The following is a 17,962-nucleotide window of genomic DNA, read 5'->3' as shown; positions in this document are numbered from 1 at the left end:
AATCGCTGATTGATAGGTCAATCCAAAGGTGCTATTATATAAGGCCTACAGTATAAGAGACCATTATTCTAAGATTAGGGTGGCAATAAGATAACACACTGAGAAATGAAGGAAATGGTTTCATGATCAGGCTATGGGGCATCAGAGACTGAAATTCTATTCATGAGTTAAATGTCTTTTTTTTTTTGCATGGATCTTATTCCAGCCGTAAAAGTACATTAGCATTGATTTCCTTATTGCATCAATTCCCTCCTCTTCAGTACTGTTCAGTGCTCCTGGCAACAGCACAATAGCGCTAGCTCTCCATATGTTTTGGCACAACCCTCTGTGGCTCTGATGCTGCAGGTGCCATAAAGCTAGATGGAGGAGATTAGAGCGGTCACCTTGGTCTCACACTACATTCCTTCCACAATGAACAGGGTCTTTGTTTCGTGGTGTGAACCTTTCGAATCAAGTCCCATTTATCTGATCTGAGGACGCACTCACAAATGAGTCATAAACAGAGATCTGGCGCATGATGACGAGACAGATCGAGTGTTGTCTGTAACCAGAGGCACTACGCCTGGGCACCTGACACACTGCGGTCACCTGAGCTGAGGTGAGCTGCACTCAGTCAGACTGACACACACCTGGTGTGTCTGAGTAGCGGGAAGAGCTGCGCTGAAACTCAAAACTTCCCCGGTCCTGACTCACCGCGCCAAACTGCTGGCAGGAGCCGTTGAGGCATTTCAATCTTGGCCGCCCAGTGCCTGTGGCTCCAGACCGATGCCTATCTGCACTGTTTATTCACCCTGACAGAAGAGACTCACTCCAGCACACAGCACCAGCATTGCCCCTGAGCGCCTGTTTACAAAAGCCTGATGAGCTATCAGAGCGATGAAAGGAGTCTCTGAACAAAGACACGAGGAATCTCGACATAATCTGGACTACACAATCTAGATCATTCTGCTGTCTGTCATGGTTTTTAGATATCCTTTTTCTCACAAACTACCCCCTAAAGACACAAACACACACAAAAACAACCAGAATTCAAAAACATTAATGCAGACAATCTACAAGAACTGAGTTGAACGATTTCATTACACCTTTTTTTTTATTTATTAAAGAGAATTTCTTTACAACATACATTTAGTTGTGAATCATATGTTAAGGAAGTGGACAGCAAGAAAAACCTGGTGACAACAATATCTTACAATCTTACAAAAAAAATGAGGAACAAAGAAATCATTCTGAGAACAAGAAATGATGCTTCAGTCAGACAGGCATGTGGGAAACTTGAGCTTGGACACGGCATTTGAACAGAAAGGAACTCACAACACATAACACCTATGATTGTGAGCTTTCGCTACTTTGCTTTTAGCATAGGAAATGTTCTGGTGGCCCGAGTAGCAGTTTTAAAGTTGTGTCCTAAGCCTGCTCTTGAATGAAAGCCTTGGGCTAAGTCTAGCAGTGCGTAGCAAGGGGTGAGACACAAGAAGGCACACCACAGAGACCTATGGTCCACTAATGGTCATCCAGACACTAGGCAGAAACGCTGCACTACCTGACTACAGTGACCATCCCCCATGGTGGAATGAACATGCCTCTATCTAAAAGGAGATGCTGCACTACACAGATTGAGAACTGAGCAAGCTCATCACTGAATGAGCTCAGAAACAGGTTTGCCCTTCACCTCACAAATGCTGCAGTGGACTAACTGAGGCCTAGAGGCGCCCCCAACGTATATCAAAGATCCGTAATGCAGCCAATGGAGTCAATACATTTGATACACATTAATCTTTCTCTGTGAACAAAACACTTGCACATATGCATGCCTCGTGACAAAGGGAGATCAGCTTCATCAGAGGCTGAGTGAAAGACTTGAAATGAATGTAGGAGGGACTGGAGAATGAGGTGGAGAATTTACAACACCGTACTATAATTAACAACACTAACAATGTGCTGGTTTTCAATGGTGAAGAGAAGTGGTCAACACAACACTGGTCCAGGACAGGACTTATAGGATGAGACACCATTAAGTTCAAATACGTAAGCCACAAACATACAGTAGAAAGATATTTTTTTAAAAAGGGGATTTGATATTGTCACCTTGATATGATCTCAATGCTTAACTGTCACAGGAACCAGCCTGCCTTCATCTGTCTAGAAATTGGGTTTGATCGTATACATTAGGGCCTGGTGCAAGGGAGAGGGGATGGTGCTTGTGACATACTGTATATAGAAGAGCTGGGAGGAAAGACATACATTGTAATGGGACTCGTTTCTTGTGACCGCATTATGGTGGACCATTCCTACCTCCAAGGCTAAGGCCTTTTCCAAAACAACACAAAACGTTGAATACAGCAGAAATGAGAAGGTTAAGAAAAACAACAGCAACACATTGTGCTACATAAAAAAACAGAAACAAACAAAAAAAACACCATCAAAAATATAAATAAATAAAAAAAACGTAACGTGTCGACACTGAGTGGCCAAATCAAAAGAGCAGAGCTGACTGGAGGGCATCATTGGCACAATCTGAAAGATGACCCCCAGAGAGAGACCCCTTTCCCCCACCCCACCCCACCCCACCCCACCCCACACCACTGTCATTCCAACAGGACCAGAGTTACTACAAGAACACCTACATTCTTTCACTGCTTTTTCTTTTTTAAACAAGGGGAATAATCATCAGAAAAGCTACAAGGGAAAACAGTTAAACAATTAAAAGTAAGAAACGAAAATACAAAACAAAAAGAAAAAAACAAAAGAAAAGAAAAATCACTACTCAAGGAGTGTAAGGCACAAATTTACACGTGGAAGTGAAACACAAACAGGCTATTTAACAGACCGCTCAGACGTCACTGGTAACAGGTTTGTGTAGTCAGGAGGGCAGAAGATAATCCATTTTAAAAACGTCCTCAACAAGCTGAGTGCTTTCAACAGCATGGTGATGAGTCCAAGCAACCACACGTTCTAGTCGTCGGAGTGTGTGAGTCTGCATATGTGTGTATGGGGGTGGAAAGGGGAGGGGGTGGACAAAAATGTCCTTTGCACTTTCACATGCAAAATATGATGCCTTGTAACACAAAAAGGGCCAGTGGTCGTCTGGAAGTGAGGTCACCAAACTCTACAGGAAGTGAGGTCATCAACCTGCTCCAGGCCATAAACCCGCTTCACTGATGGCCATCCAGGAAGTGAGAGTAAAGGATGGAGTTTAAAATTCTCCATTCTAATGATTTATTCATTTGTTTGACCATCCAAACATTGAGCAAACAGGTCCATGGCTGGTCTATCTCTGGCACAGTTAAATAAATATACACCCTCATACACAAGGGGTCAGAGCTCTCTAATGTTCACTTTCGCAAAGGCCCCAAAAAGAGTTAGCGGACGTCTTCTGACAACAACAATGGAAAAGACTTGAACTGGCTCCAGTTTAATGACTTTAAATAATTTTACACTTGATTAATTAAAATAATAATTAAAAAAAGATCTCTTGAGCCTAAAAAGATTAAGTCTTTCTTTGAAAGCACTTATTAAAAATAAATACAACCAGTTATTAGTATTAACAGTCAGGTGTTATTCAGTAACCAGTACAGTAGAAAGATTTGAGACCTTCCTCAAGATGAAACCTTGATAGCTGCATCCAGTAGCTGTAACACTGAGAAGTGAATTTCACAGTTCAGACTTTTTTCTTTTCATTTCTTTTTTACGGTGTAAACTCAAGGCTGTTGTTCCAGTCAGAACTTGCGTGCTGTGTCCCAAGTGCTTATCTGGGCCTCTGCCCCTTCACAAATATACAACTGCTCCTCACCCTCTCTGGTGTCTCATGTGCTTTTTGGCCGACTGTTCACAGAGCAGAGAGCCCAGTCCAGTCACCGTGTCGGGGCTTGGCTCGATTCCGATGTGAGCGTCATGGAGCGACTCTTCAATCCCACTTCATTTTTCTCCTTTTTTGATGGCGTGATGAAGACAGTCCGTTCCCGATGATTTCTTCTTCAGTAGCATGTGTTCTGTCTCTCATCCAGGAGCACAGGAGCAGTCTGCCCAGCCATGCCACACTTGTATTTATATATAGACATCTTTCTTTTTCTTTCTCTTTCAGAGAAGTGCTGCTTTTCACTGTACAACAATGTACAAAGTCAATAGGGTTTTTTGTTAGAGTGCGTGTTCCCTGTTTTGCCTCTGTTACTTTTGATTCTCTTTGTTTTGCTCCAGAGAGTGTGGCAGGGGTGAGCGAGCAGGAGGAGGGCCGAGAGGACGAGGAGGGCGAGGAGGACGAGCAGAGTGAGCGCGCGCGAGCGCGGCCATTATGTGTAGGAGTCGCCGCTGGGGGACATGACTCGGGAGGAGGCCAGGGAGGCGGGGGAGGGCTTGGGCGGCACGTCGGGCCTGAACAGCCGGGCACCGCAACGGGGCAGAGAGCCGTAGGACCCCCCCGCCCGCGACAGCGTGGTCATGAGGATGGAGTCCACGCGCTGGGGGGCGGGCGGAGGGGTCTCCACGCGCGAGAAGCTGTGGTTGCGCGCCAGCTGGGAGGAGTTGGAGGAGTTGGTGTTGTGGCGCTTGAGCGCGGCCGAGGCCTTGAGGGCGTAGCCGCGCCGGTGCTCCTGCCCGTGGCCGTGCCCGTGCACCTCCAGCCGCTTGCCCATCTGCGGGACGGCGGGCGGGGGCACGCTGAGCGAGGCCTCGCGCTGGGGCACCCGCGGCGGCAGCAGCATGCCCACGCTCACGCCACCCTCGCCGTCCTCCACCAGCGTCAGGCCGCCTGGGCACGGGCTCTTCAGCGTCTTGTACTCCAGCGTGGCGCCCTGGTCATCCAGCTGCTCCCGCGGGCCGCCGGGCTGCTCCACGTACTCGTGCTGGTAGGCCTGCATCTGCATCTGCATCTGCATCTGCATCTGGTGCTGGGGCAGCGGCAGCACCACCACGCTGGAGATGTGGCCGGGCGAGGAGCGCAGCGGCAGCTCGGTGGGGATGAGCGTGGGCGAGCCCAGGCCGCCCAGGTCCTTGGCGCAGGCGTTGATGAGGTTCTGGTTGCGCTCCCACTCGCGGCTCCCCCTGCTGGGCTTGCGGCGCGGCTGCATGGGCGTGGCCTCGGGCGTGGGCAGCGCCGACAGGTCCAGGTGCTGCTCGGCCTTGATGAGCATCTTGCCGTTGGCGGCCGAGGCCAGGCGCCCGTTGTGCATGAGCGGCGTGAGGATGGCGTCGTTGGCGCGCGGGTCCTTGGCACCGCCGCCCGTCTCGAAGAGCCCCGTGAGCTTGGTGACGCTGTTCATGGAGCCGCGGCGCGAGTGCGGGAGCTCCTTGTCGTGGCGCGAGGACGTCTCGAAGTGGCGCCGGCGCTGGTCGCACACGCAGTACACCAGCAGGCCCGAGAAGACGGCGCCCATCACGAACGCCAGGATCACCGCGATGGCCAGCAGCGTCACGGGCACCATCTGGTCGCGCTCCTTCTGGTAGCTCTCACGGATCACACCTGCAACACAACAAGCACACCTTTACACACACCTGCACAGCATGCACCAGCATCTGTTGAGAAGAAATAGAAATGAAAAAATGCAAAAAATAAAAAAATATATGTAAGCTTTCATAAACTTGAAACAAGTCTCACACACACACACACACACACATGCTCTGGTGAAATATGAATTGCTACGCCATCGTAAAAGTAGTGCTGGGATAGTCAAGAGCAGCTTGACGGTGACTCAATGCAACACCTCTGAATAGGGAAGTACCTATTCATTCCTGATGCTGGAGTATTTGCTAAATACATATGCACGCCATCTTGCTCAGATACAGCATTCTTTTGCTGGAGCATTTGTTGCTCTAAGTAAATACCCTTTCAATAATACTGATTTCAATGTAGAAGGTCACCCCAAACAGAATCAACTGAAATTTGATGGAAAAAAAACAGTGGTTTCTTGTTTGCAGAGTGTTTTGTTTTAGCCTTGTATCAGAGGATTGCAGAGGACGGGAACACAGTCCAGCATCATTATTAATCTGCGCCTGATGGAGCTCTCTAAATATTAGAAAAGCTCGTATATACAGTATATGAACTGGAGCATTATTATTAGAGGAAGAGATGGCCATAAACCCTGACCTACAAGAGTGTGCAGCGCTCCACCTAATTGATTGCTCTAGTGCAGAGGGGAGAGCTCCAGAGAGGGTGGAGGGGATGGAGCGGTCAGAGACGAGCTCACGTGGACGCTGAGGGCATTCAGAGAGGATTCCTCATCTCTGGGAGCACGCTGTGCTGGTGGTCCCCACTGTGGCTAAACTAGTGGACACCCTCAGCTGCGCTGCACTGACCCTCATCCCACAGCAGGCCGGAGCCTTTGACCCCAGCGCTGCCCTCCACACAGAGACCAAGTGCACTTGTAACGGGAGGAGGAGGAGGGTCTGTCTGGACGCTCCGTCCGCCAAGCTGTTGAGTGCAGTCCTGCCACGTCCCACTCCCCACTCCTGTCTCTGGGACGAGCGTGTGTCTTAGCCGCGGAGGTGTCAGGCGTTCAGCGCGGCGCTGGGGAGAGAGTCTTATCTGCAGTGGAGATGCTGCTGGGGTGACAGGCTCTGCAAGGCCTCACAAGACACCAATCTGCTCGAGTTCCGTGCGTCTGCTTTTTCTCTGCTGATGCACACATCAGCTCAAAGCTCCTTTCTTTCTCTCCCCTGTTTTTTTGCTCTGCCCTCATTTTTCTCAGCAAAACTTTTCTCCCTGCCTGATATACTATTTGATGGCTTGTACAGTTGTTTTTTTTTCTCACACAGTGCCTCTTACTTGCTCACTCCTTTTCCCTTTCCATGGTAGCATCGTACATTCTAATTTCAAATTGTGGTTTCTTCACAACTTATTCTCTTTTTTTCCTACTTTGAAATTACAGCCGACTATGGAAAGTTGAGGGATTAAAGTTTTGAGTCAGATATAAATTGAACGCTGTGGGGAATTACATTCTTCAGGCGGTAGCCTGGGTGCCATCCTAGCAAAGGTTCAGCCGGCGGAGAGCATGAAAAAAGCCTGACATCATGATTTAGTATTAGCCATGTGATCCCAGTTAATCCTTTTCTTTTGACCTTTTCTGGGGCTGCTCAGTATCATGCTCCTTTGCCTTTTTCTCGTCTGCTCTAAGTGAAGGGAAAGTGAGACCTTCTGACTTCTGAGCCGAGAAGAGAAATGAACAGAAGATAATGTTCTGCTGTATGTAGCCTGGATTTTAAGAGGCTCACAGTCAAACAGTTTAAAAGACTTTGACTTATTACTTTTTTTCTGCTCTTTCAGATGGGCCGTATCCTTTTTATTTTTCTCATCACGTGGCCCGATTTGCAACTCACAGAATAAAACCAACTGCGGAGTGTGTAGAGTGAAACATAATAATAACATCTGGGTTTAGGGGTACAAGCTGCAATCACTATTCTTTGTCTGAATAAATGAGGAATTGAAGTAAATATATTTTTCAGAATGACTTTAATATTATTCCCATACCCAACTTCTGAATGTCAGTTGATAGCAAAATTGATGTTTTTGTTTGCACAGGAAAACAACTATACTTGGCAAACATCCCACTTTCAGCAGGAACTCTGATGAGAAACAAATAGCAAAAACACAGTCTGACTAGACTGGCCCATCAAAACACAACAACCCTTAACTTTGGCCGAATAATATATAACACTCTATTTGGAAGAATTCAACTTTGAGCCAGTCTAATTGAATCTACATGGAGTCATACTGAGTGCTGGCTACTGCGGACAAGGATAACAAGGGTTCTTATGCTCTTCCCACACAATAAAGAACCCTTTTGAAGGGGCGTAGTTTACTTCACATAGGAGTTTCCTGTCAGGGACAGACTAAAATGCCTTGAAGGCCCCAGCAGACCTTTGAAGATCCCTCATCTTTCATGTAGAAAGTCAATTGTTTCACGTTGTAACTTCAAAGAGGGCACGGCCATAAAGCGACTAGCGAGACCTCCAGATGAAGGATTGGCGGTCATATGCACACAGGTCAGGCAGACCTTCTTTACTTAACGAGCAAGCGCAGAAGGACATCTCTCTCCCCCTGTTCCCAGCTTTATTGTTCTGGGACACCTTGGCTGTGCTTGAGACCAAAGCTAGCCAGTTGTGTTGAGGCAACATGTAGGTTTGTATGGCATTTGTAAAACAGCCCAGGGAATATGAACGGAATGTTAGCCCCTATCTGTCTGTGCCTGGAAACTTTGCGCTTCATCTGAATTTCAGGAGGTGTCATTCCACTTGTCACACAGACCATCTCTCCTTTTTAAATGAACGCTTCACTGCAAACACACACGCATAGAATTCCTAAATACATAAATCCTCACCTTGAGATGGTAAAGGTAGACACTTTTATGCTGTGTGGAAGTGGAGTGGGAATACAACCCTGGCCTAAAAACACATTAAGACACACACACACACACACACACACACACACACACACACACACACACACACACACACACACACACACAGCCAGCCCTTCCCACTTGCCCGCAACACCCCCCAAATCTGTGTGTGGCAGTTTGTGGTTTGTGCCTGGCTACACTGGCAGCTTTGTCTGCGGGAGACTTCAAAGGACTCATTACTTCTCAGCCAGGCCTTTCAAGTGCAGCTAACCTCTGCCAGCATCCATTAGGGCTCTGGGCATTGTTTAAAGGGGATGGAAGAAAAAGATAAAAATGTTATCGGAGAGGGACATGTCTGGGGGTATGTGTATGTTTGTTTATGTGTATGTGTGTATATGTGTGTGTGTGTGTGTGTGTGTGTGTGTGTGTGTGTGTGTGAGTGAGCGTGAGTAAGTGTGAGTGAGTGAGTGTGTATGTGTGTGTGTGAGTAAGAGTGAGTGAGTGTGTGTGTGCATGCAGAAAAGAGCAGAAGCAGAATAATGAATGATGGATGTGTGAGGATAATCCCACATGGGCTGCACATCCAGTCCAACTGTTGTTGTGCTCTCAAAGCCTTCCTCCAGTCTCAGCCTCTGACCCTCAGCACTACAGGGAAGTGACTGGACAGGAAACAGGGCACACCCTTGGGACTCTCTCTCAAAGTGTTCCTCTGCAATGGTTCAAGTTCCTCTTAAAGGAACTTTTTGCGTACAGTATATTCAAGATAAAAAAACATATGAATTTGCTTTGATTACAAAGTGATGTATTACCTGCATAAGTCCATTCAATGCTTATGCATAACTTTTGGACCGACCAACAGAGAGAGCAGAGAAAATGTGAGTCTCTCAGAGCACACCTGGAGCGTTACTAATGGGAGAATCAGGGCTAAACACTTCGGTGGGCTGCTACAGCCTGCCAGGGCGATGCTAGACAAAGAGATGAGATGCTTAGCCTCAATAATGAAGGAGCCTTTCTCATGGAGCTCCCACTAATGGGTCTGCCCTGCCGCTCCTAACCTACACACTCGCCGCCATTCATTTAGGACGTGACATTTGCCATTCAGTCTCTCATGCGCTGCCCGTTACTGTGCTTGTCAGAGAGCTGGTGTTCCAACTGGTGACCAGTCTCACAGAAGGTGTGTGTGTGTGTGTGTGTCTGTGTGTGTGTGTGTGTGTGTGTGTGTGTGTGTGTGTGTGTGTGTGTGTGTGTGTGTGTGTGTGTGTGTGTGTGTGTGTGAGAGAGAGAGAGAGAGAGAGAGAGAGAGAGAGAGAGAGAGAGAGAGAGAGAGAAGGAAAGAGCGCGAGTGCGAGGGCGTCCGTGTGATTGTTTTTGTGTGTGTGGTGTGCACGCGCGTGACTAAGTGTCCCAGTTCCACCGTTCAGTGTGATCCATCCCCAGCCTGCTGATTGAGGTCACGCATGTGAGTGTGGGAGAGGCGTGGATGAGGGTGCTGGATTAGGAGAGGGGGTGCGCTGTGCGCTGTGCGCCGCGCCGCGTTATGCCACAGAGTGCTTCATTCTCACTTAAGATGGATTTGCATTTCACACCCATCCCCAATATCCCTCAGACGGCGGCCAGAGTGTGTGTGTGTGTGTGTGTGTGTGTGTGTGCCCAGTGAGACGACACTAACAGCACTCCGACTCATCCTCCATAACCAGTCAGAAACATTTCACCAGCCCACTGGGCGCAATCTCCACCAGCATTATGGACTGGCACAAAACAACAACACCACACACACACACACACACACACACACACACACACACACACACACACACACACACACACACACACACACCATATGCTCCAGTGCAAGTCGGTCGTAATGTGCACTGACTGGTGTAATGAGGGCAAAGGTTAGGGGGTGAGGTCTGAATGCTCTTTTGTGGCAATGGGAGCAACACACATGATAGCGGGACGATCCACAGGAGAGTTTCCAGCTGTTTAACTTGCGCCTAACAGAGCAGAAGACCCCGAAGAGACTCAGCCACAGACCTTGCTGTCATTTTGACAAGCCCACAATGATGCTGTCAGACTGGCGCTCAACTCCCAGCCTTTTAAAAGACTCCCACAAGGTTATGAAAAAGGAGATGAAATTTGCCGTGAAGTAAAAAGTAACTGCTCGGATTAGCAGCCGTAACGGAGCCATTAATTAAAATCTCATTATCAAACTCTCACTACGGGCTCTCCAGCTATGGCCAAGAACATTAAGGGGAACAAAGCCGAGTGGCGTGTCTGACCCTGGAGGAGCTGCTATCTGATAGGACGCTCTGCTAAATGCTCCCTGGAACCAGTTCTACATCAAAGCCAAGTCTCCATCTGGAACTCCCCCTCACGCCGGCGGCCCATACAGTGCTGTCCTCACTGGGCTCTCTCAGGAACATGCACTCCTGTAGCCCTGAGTTAGCCATGAATCCTCCACCAGCATGCAGCAGAGGACAATGCAGACCCAGCAGTCCAGAGAGATGAAGAGAGAGAGACAGAGTGAGAGAGAGAGACTGAGAGAGAGAGCAAGAGAGCGAGAGAGACACAGCACAAGAGAGAGAGCGAGGGAAAGAAAAACGAAGAGACAGAGAGCGCTAGCGAGTGAAGAGCGAGGGAGAGAGAGGTGGGATATGGTCCACTCCTGCCCATCTCTCTCCCTCTCTTGGCTGCTGTCTCTCTCTCCACATTTCTTTTGTAATTGAACCTATAAATAAGAGACACAAACACAGATGTGTACAGGCTGGAAAGGAAGGGCCGGGGTTGGGTTGGGGGTATGGGGGGGGTAACACAATTCAGTTCTGAGACACGAGCGAGTGCTAGAGAGGGGGTTAGAGATATGGCCTCCATTCCACGGAGGAGAGAGGGGCTAGAGAGGATGCTCCATAAAGTAGGGTTAGTAATTGGCTTGCGCTACACACAGTAAAGGTACAGCCTTGGAACGTTCCATCTGGGAAGATGAAAGGGTCTGGAGGAGGAGAAGGAGGCTTGTCACAATGGCGGCAGATGGTGATGGGAGGTGGAATGGGCAGGGGGGGAGGGCTAGAGAGGTGCAATCTCACACTGAGACATGGAGCACAGGCACAACACAACACAAGAGGAGAGGAGCCCCCAATGTACTGAAGAAAACTAGGCCCAACAACACACGCACATGCATGCTCCTGTCCCTCTCCCTCTCTCTGGCTAAGGCACAGCATGGCACGCATATGTGCATGCAATTACACACATGCACGCACGTGGACACGTACAGTACACAGGCTTACAATCTACACACTTGCTCTTAATGTCTGGGGATGTAGTGATGGTGAAGCCATCCACCCTTGACAAATGCAGTATTGCAGTCAGATTCACAATGTTGCACATACTGCTCTCCTTATGCTCCAGTGTGTGGCCACATTTTTGCCACTCAGATTCACAAACAGCATGGAACCAGATCCAACTTAACTGTCAGTAGGCATTTGACTGTGCTGTTTTAAGCCTCAATAAAGCAAGGAAGTCCCTAAAAAGGACGTGTAAACCACTAACAATCAATTAAAGGGTTTACACTGAGGTTCACACCCACTGTGGTTTCACTCTCTTTTTTTCTCGCTCTTTCTCTCTCATTTATTCTCTCTCTCTCTCACTCATTCTCTCTCTCTCTCACTTATTCACCCTAGTTCTCTCGCTGAATTTATGACTAATTCATTCACTCTGTTGTTTTTTTTCCCAGTACATTGTTGACAAACTCCAGCAAGCACATCAACAGGGCAAAAAATGAGGGTCGAACAAGAGGAGAGGAAATGAACAGAGGAGGGTGGAGATCCGCCTGGAGAGGATGGAGCAGGCAGAGGGCGGAGGGGCTGGCAAAGCCAACAGGAAGGGAAGGGAGGACAAAAGACAGGAGAGGAGAGAGAGCACCAGAGATAAAGGGATAGAGTAGAAAGATGAGGAGGAAAAAAAGAGGAAACAGAGGAAGGGGAGACAAGGAGACGACAGAAAGAAGAGGAGAGGAGAGGAGAGCGAGGGAGGGAGAGGAGAGGAGAGAGGGGGATCACAAGTGAGTGCTTGGTGGATGAGTCCATGAGAGTGGCGTGAGCTGACGCAACAGAAAAGCAGAATGCTGCAAACAAGGAAGAAAGGTGTGCTGGGCGAGAAGCAGCACAGGTGTTCTGGCAGCAGAGCAGCGCGCCATACAGCTGGTTCCCCCCACAGCCATGCAACACAGCAACAGACACAACATGAGACCAGGCAGCACTCACACACAGCAACAGACACAACATGAGACCAGGCAGCACTCACACACAGCAACAGACACACACTCACACACAGCAACAGACACAACATGAGACCAGGCAGCACTGACACACAGCAACAGACACGCACTCACACACAGCAACAGACACAACATGAGACCAAGCAGCACTCACACACAGCAACAGACACGCACTCACACACAGCAACAGACACAACATGAGACGAGGCAGCACTCACACACAGCAACAGACACAAGATGAGACCAGGCAGCACTCACACACAGCCACACACAGAGCCAGAGCTCAGAGCTCCCCACACACGGAAAACAAGCGGCATGTCAGAGTAAAAGGAACGTAAAGTCAAACACAAGGAAATAAACAGAAGGCAAAAAAGAAGCTGCTGTTTTGTCATGTGGGCCGGTTGCCTGTGCCTGTGCAATGCTTGGGACTGCCACGGGCACAGGCAAGAGGCACTGTGAAGCCTCATGCATTAACAACCTCTGCCACCATTGTGTCTGTCCAGTTCATGGGTGCATGTGCTTCCAGTGACCAGACACGCTCCCCACTGCTGCTCCGCCACACACAGCGGTCCCCCACTTGCCCATCTATCTGACCGCCTATCCGTCCACCCCTCTATCCGTGGCAGTGAGGCAGCTGAGCTGCCAATAGCGTTGAGGGTCATTGTCTCCTCGCACAGACTCTAAACACTGTGCTGTTATTTACATGCTAACAGTATTAGCCTCCCATTAACATACAGATCAGCCACCTTATTGACTGATGATCAATAGCAGCTTAGGCTGCTGTTCTCCCTATTGACTCAGGCTAACGATGTGTTCCTCGATGACATGGGAGCAGCTCTAATGGAATCTCTAATGGTTCTCCTCCTTTAATACACGCTCGAGGTCACGCGCTGAGCCATGAAGATTTGTTTCTTTCAAGGGTCTTTGTACGGCAAGGCTAAGAGGCGACCTTGAGATGGCAAGAGTGACCATACAACTAAAGGGGGGAAAGAACGCACAGGGTATTCAATGTCATCGTTGTGACCGTGCTGGTGATTAAATTGCGGAGACCGCCTTCTGCTGAACTAACCGCAGCAGCCATCTCCCTCTCTCTCGGACAGTAGCGGCCCCAATATTATTCCATCCCAGGGGACATTACGGACGGCCGCTTAATAAATCTCCCACGTCCGCGTTGCCGGGGACCAATTTGTTTGCATTTGTGGCGACAGCAGCGAGCGGGGGAGGCGGGGTCTGTGTGCTGGTCAGCTGGCGGCAGGGGCACCAGTAAATCTCGGACAGGCTAATGGACTCCTCCATTCCAAGGCTTACCGCTGGCATCCTGCTGCGTCTGCGAGGGCACTGCCATGTAGGGGTCCGTCTTATCGCGCGCGGCCTCCTCCGCTTTGACCATCCCCCCACGGCCCAGAGGTCCGGCGGCTGGGGCCAGAGCCGTGGTGAGCAGGGGGGCAGTGGGGGCGCCTGCTGGACACAATACATGTTACACACACTCGGTCACACACACACACTCGCACACACGCACTCGCACACACGCTCTTCAACCACTTCACATAGCTATTTCTAACATATAATGTTCCAATATGCACAGTCTACTTCAAAGGGAGGCTACTCAGTGAGGTCCTTGGAGCTAAGGAGGAAGTGCATCTCAGCGGCTCTCATTCCTAGTTTCAAAGGGACAACAATGGCAAGCAGCTCCTGCAGCTCTGTCAGGTAGAGATTCTCCCTCAGTCTCTCTCTCTCTCTCTGTGCAGGACCCAGCGGATGCTGGGTGAATGTAGGCCTTTGTCTTCTCAGCTCAAGTGCTACAGATAGGGGTATATCTGTTGGGCTTCTGTTGGCCCATGAAATGAAAGAGACGGCTTTGATTTGCTCCACTTGTCCTAAATACATGTTCCATCAGCCCATTTCTCTTTTCTCTTGGTGGGTCTCTGAAGATCTGCATCTGCAATGCCCCCATCTAGCCTACAGTACCCCTGGCTCTCATCTGGGCATGTGTGTGCTAGTGTGCTTTGCTAATTCTCTTGCCAGGAATATGACTCAGAGAGCAGCTCTGATCTGAAGCTTACGCTGTAAGGTCAAAGTCAGTGGAGATGGGTTGTTGATGGCCAACAATGTGTGGAGAACAGTATGACTGCTAACAATGCAAGAGATGACGACAGTACAGTACAAGTCAAATGAATACCACATCGTTTTTTGAGCTCATTAATACCTGAATTTGAGCGAAGATAAAAAGCGATTAAAATGGCAGTGAGTACCCAACTGAGAAGAGCCTTGAGTGTTTTAACTCTGCTCTCTCCTGATAAGAAATGGATAATGAATGTGACAGCAAGCTCATGTCCTCAGGAATCTGGCACACATGTGTTTTTGGTGACAGCCAGACATCGTGTGTGACCTACTTCCACCTGCCGGCTTCTCCCCTCCCCATCCCATAACGCCCCCCCCCCCCCCCCCCCCTCCCTCCAAGATCCCCCAGCACTGTAATTAACACCTAGAGTCATCATCTGGTGGCCACAGTAGCAGGGGGATGAAAAAAGGCTCTGGTGTGAGGGAGGCACGTTTGTGGCTGCAGCTGCCTCCAGTGCACTTGGCCTGACAGCGTCCCCCCTCCCAGTCCCACCTCCCCCACCATCCCCATCCCCAGCCTCCGCACCACCATCATTAAAATGATTTATTTAACAATGAGCCGCAGGCGGAGAGATTAGTGTGACAGAGCTATTTTATAATTCATCCTCAGTAGCCAAAGGGACGCGGCGCTCTGCCTCTTGACACACATACAGAGGGAGCACGGCCGTGTGGAGCGGCCATGATGAGAATCATACTAGTCCAGAAAGCCCTCCCAAGCGCCACGCTGCTGATCCTCTTTACAAGTTAAATAGAGGGAGAGAGAAAGAGAGAGGGCTGCCTCTGTCACATGAGGTGAGTTGCATAAATGGTGAATCAGAGAGGGAAGAGAAGAGATGGGGAGAGGAAACGCAAAAGGGAAAAATGGAGGGGAGAGGGGGAGGAGGAGAGCGGGAGGACTGAGGTGATCAGATGTGAAGGAAATGGATGAAGAACTGGTCACTTCCTGGATCTCTATCCACAGGTTGATTCTGGTGCCCTGTGTCGTCCAAGGGTCACCCATATGAGCAGGTTTCACCAGTACGGTGCACAGTGCACAACCCATGGCATCTGTGTTCCTCCCTATGCTCCCCTTAGTGGGCTTCATGGGAAGCCTGGGCTTTTACTGCTGTGTGCAATGTGTGAAACCCTAGTTTCAGTTTTCAAACACGTTTCTGCTCTGTTCAGTGTCTGAGACAGTCAGGCAGCCAAATGCACCACTTGAATGCCTTCCAACAGGGTCGAAATGACTGATGACGCGACATTAAATCAATCTGTTTATACAAAACCAACAGCTTTATCACAAGAACTAATCCAGAATAAATGGCATCTATTGAGTCCATTTGGAATGTAAACACTGTGCATTTGCACTCAAGCCCGATCCAGTGTGTGGGAGTTGGTGCGGGCTGAGAGAAAAAAAGAGAGAGTGAGAGAGAGAGAGAGAGAGAGTGTGTGTGTGTGTGTGTGTGAGAGAGAGAGGCAGGGGGGAAGTGTGAAGGAGAGAATCTGAGAGATGTGGGTAGAGATTAAAAGACGAAATGCACCTGAGGAGGATAAAGCAAGTGGAGTGGAAATCTCTGAGTGTTTGACCCTCTGCCACAAGGCCGCTACAAATTCTCTAGTGAGAGATTCTGCAGCTCAGACGGGGTTACCACACCGCCCTGCTCATCAGCTGCCATTTGACTGAGCGTCTGCTTGCTTGTGTGAAGTGGTATGCTTTGAGTACAATGTTAATGTTTTAGGGGAGCTCTGTGTGTTTGTGTGTGTGTGTGTGTGTGTGCGTGTGAGCGTGTGAGCGTGTGCTTGTGTGTGTGTGTGTGTGTGTGTGTGCGTGTGCGTGTGCGTGTGCGTGTGTGTGTGCGTGTGCGTGTGTGTGCGTGTGTTGCTGCCTATGATTCAGCGTGTGTGTCCTGAGTAACCAGCTAAAGGTGTCCAGGGCGCTGGTTCCTGTTCAACTTCAATCAGCGCCCCCCTCTCCCCCCTCGGATGCTGTCATGTGGCCCAGGACCCCCCACCCTCACACTCAACTGCTCCCTTATTACTGCTGCAGCAGCCGGCCAATTAGGGAAGGGAAAGGTCACAGCCCATCAATATGGCCACACTGGGGTTGGGGGGGGGGGGGTTACAGAGGACTGACAAGACGCAGGAGCAGGGACACATGGGTGTGGCAGGGTGGAGAGGTGATTAGGAACCTGTGCTGTAGAACAAAAGGACGCTTGAAGAGCCTGTAGCACACAACAGCACACAACAGCACAGTCTACTGGCTACAACACCATCACTGGCACACACTAGTCTAGCACAGTAGCACAGTAGCACAGTAGTACAGTAGCACAGTACTCCATCACACTGAGGAAAACGTAGGAGTGACTGACCACGGAAAAACTTGGATGTCATGTCATAACCAAGACGGTTGGAATGAAAGGCTTTGCGAAAGAAAAGAAAAAATAGATGCTTGTGTTACAGAGCAGAACAAAACACGTTCAGTAAGTGAAGAAGACAAAGACAAAAAAGAAGAAGGAGAACAAGAACAAGAACAAGAAGGAGAAGAAGAAGAAGAACAAAAATAATAAGAAGTCTCCAATTTCTGTAGATACTTACCATTCAGGGCCACAAAGGAGTCTAGAAAAGAGGGGAAATCAAATGTTAGCATCCTAACATGTCACAACTTTTCCATTTCACCAGTGCACCTACACAGTACAGTCTCTCTGAGTGGACAGCCTATGTGTGTGTGCTGAGGCTTTCCGTCTTGTTGATATTCATCCATAGCTCTCCTCTTCAGTAAGTCATTCAATTTCATCAGCCTCACTATTTTCTTCCTAAATGACCTCTCTCTTTCTTCCTAAACGCAGCATGCATAGATGAACTCTCTCCCTCTGTGTGTGTGTGTGTGTGTGTATGTGAGAGAGAGTGTGTGTGTCAGAAGGCTGTGCTTACTTTGGCAGTCTCCCAGTCCATCTGTGTTTCCCTGCTCCACGTCCTGCTCAAACGCCCATCTGCACAACACACACAGACGTCATGGTCAGAGTACAGACAGACACACAAACATGCGCGCGCACACACACACACACACACTCACACACACACACACACACACACACACACACACACACACACACACACACACACAATCACAGGAGACACACAAAGACAAGCTATCCTTATCTGTACCAGGATGAACAATATAGAGGAACTAGATAATAAACCTAGCCCATTTTCCCAAAGTGTCACACAGAATACACACACACACACACACACACAC

At 49.1% G+C, this 17,962-nt stretch overlaps 1 protein-coding gene across 4 annotated transcripts in view; it reads right to left on the bottom strand.

The window, feature by feature from the left end:
- Positions 1 to 2,592: 2,592 nt before the first annotated feature.
- Positions 2,593 to 17,962, bottom strand: part of sema6a (sema domain, transmembrane domain (TM), and cytoplasmic domain, (semaphorin) 6A) — a 71,449-nt gene continuing 56,079 nt past the window's right edge. For 2 of the 4 annotated variants that reach the window (XM_062543713.1, XM_062543714.1), the window contains exons 16-19: positions 17,638 to 17,696; positions 17,302 to 17,322; positions 13,915 to 14,067; positions 2,593 to 5,458 (exon numbers count right to left, since the gene is read on the bottom strand). In XM_062543713.1, the coding sequence (XP_062399697.1) occupies positions 4,290 to 5,458; positions 13,915 to 14,067; positions 17,302 to 17,322; positions 17,638 to 17,696 (1,402 nt within the window). In that variant the 3' untranslated portion in view covers positions 2,593 to 4,289. The remainder of the gene's footprint in view (positions 5,459 to 13,914; positions 14,068 to 17,301; positions 17,323 to 17,637; positions 17,697 to 17,962) is intronic. The other 2 variants (XM_062543715.1, XM_062543716.1) reach the window with 2 other exon arrangements.

Source organism: Sardina pilchardus, chromosome 8, assembly GCF_963854185.1.
Source record: "Sardina pilchardus chromosome 8, fSarPil1.1, whole genome shotgun sequence".
Taxonomy (NCBI): Eukaryota; Metazoa; Chordata; class Actinopteri; order Clupeiformes; family Clupeidae; genus Sardina; species Sardina pilchardus.
Note: the sequence above shows the minus strand (reverse complement) of the source record. Positions and strands in the feature narration are given on the sequence as shown.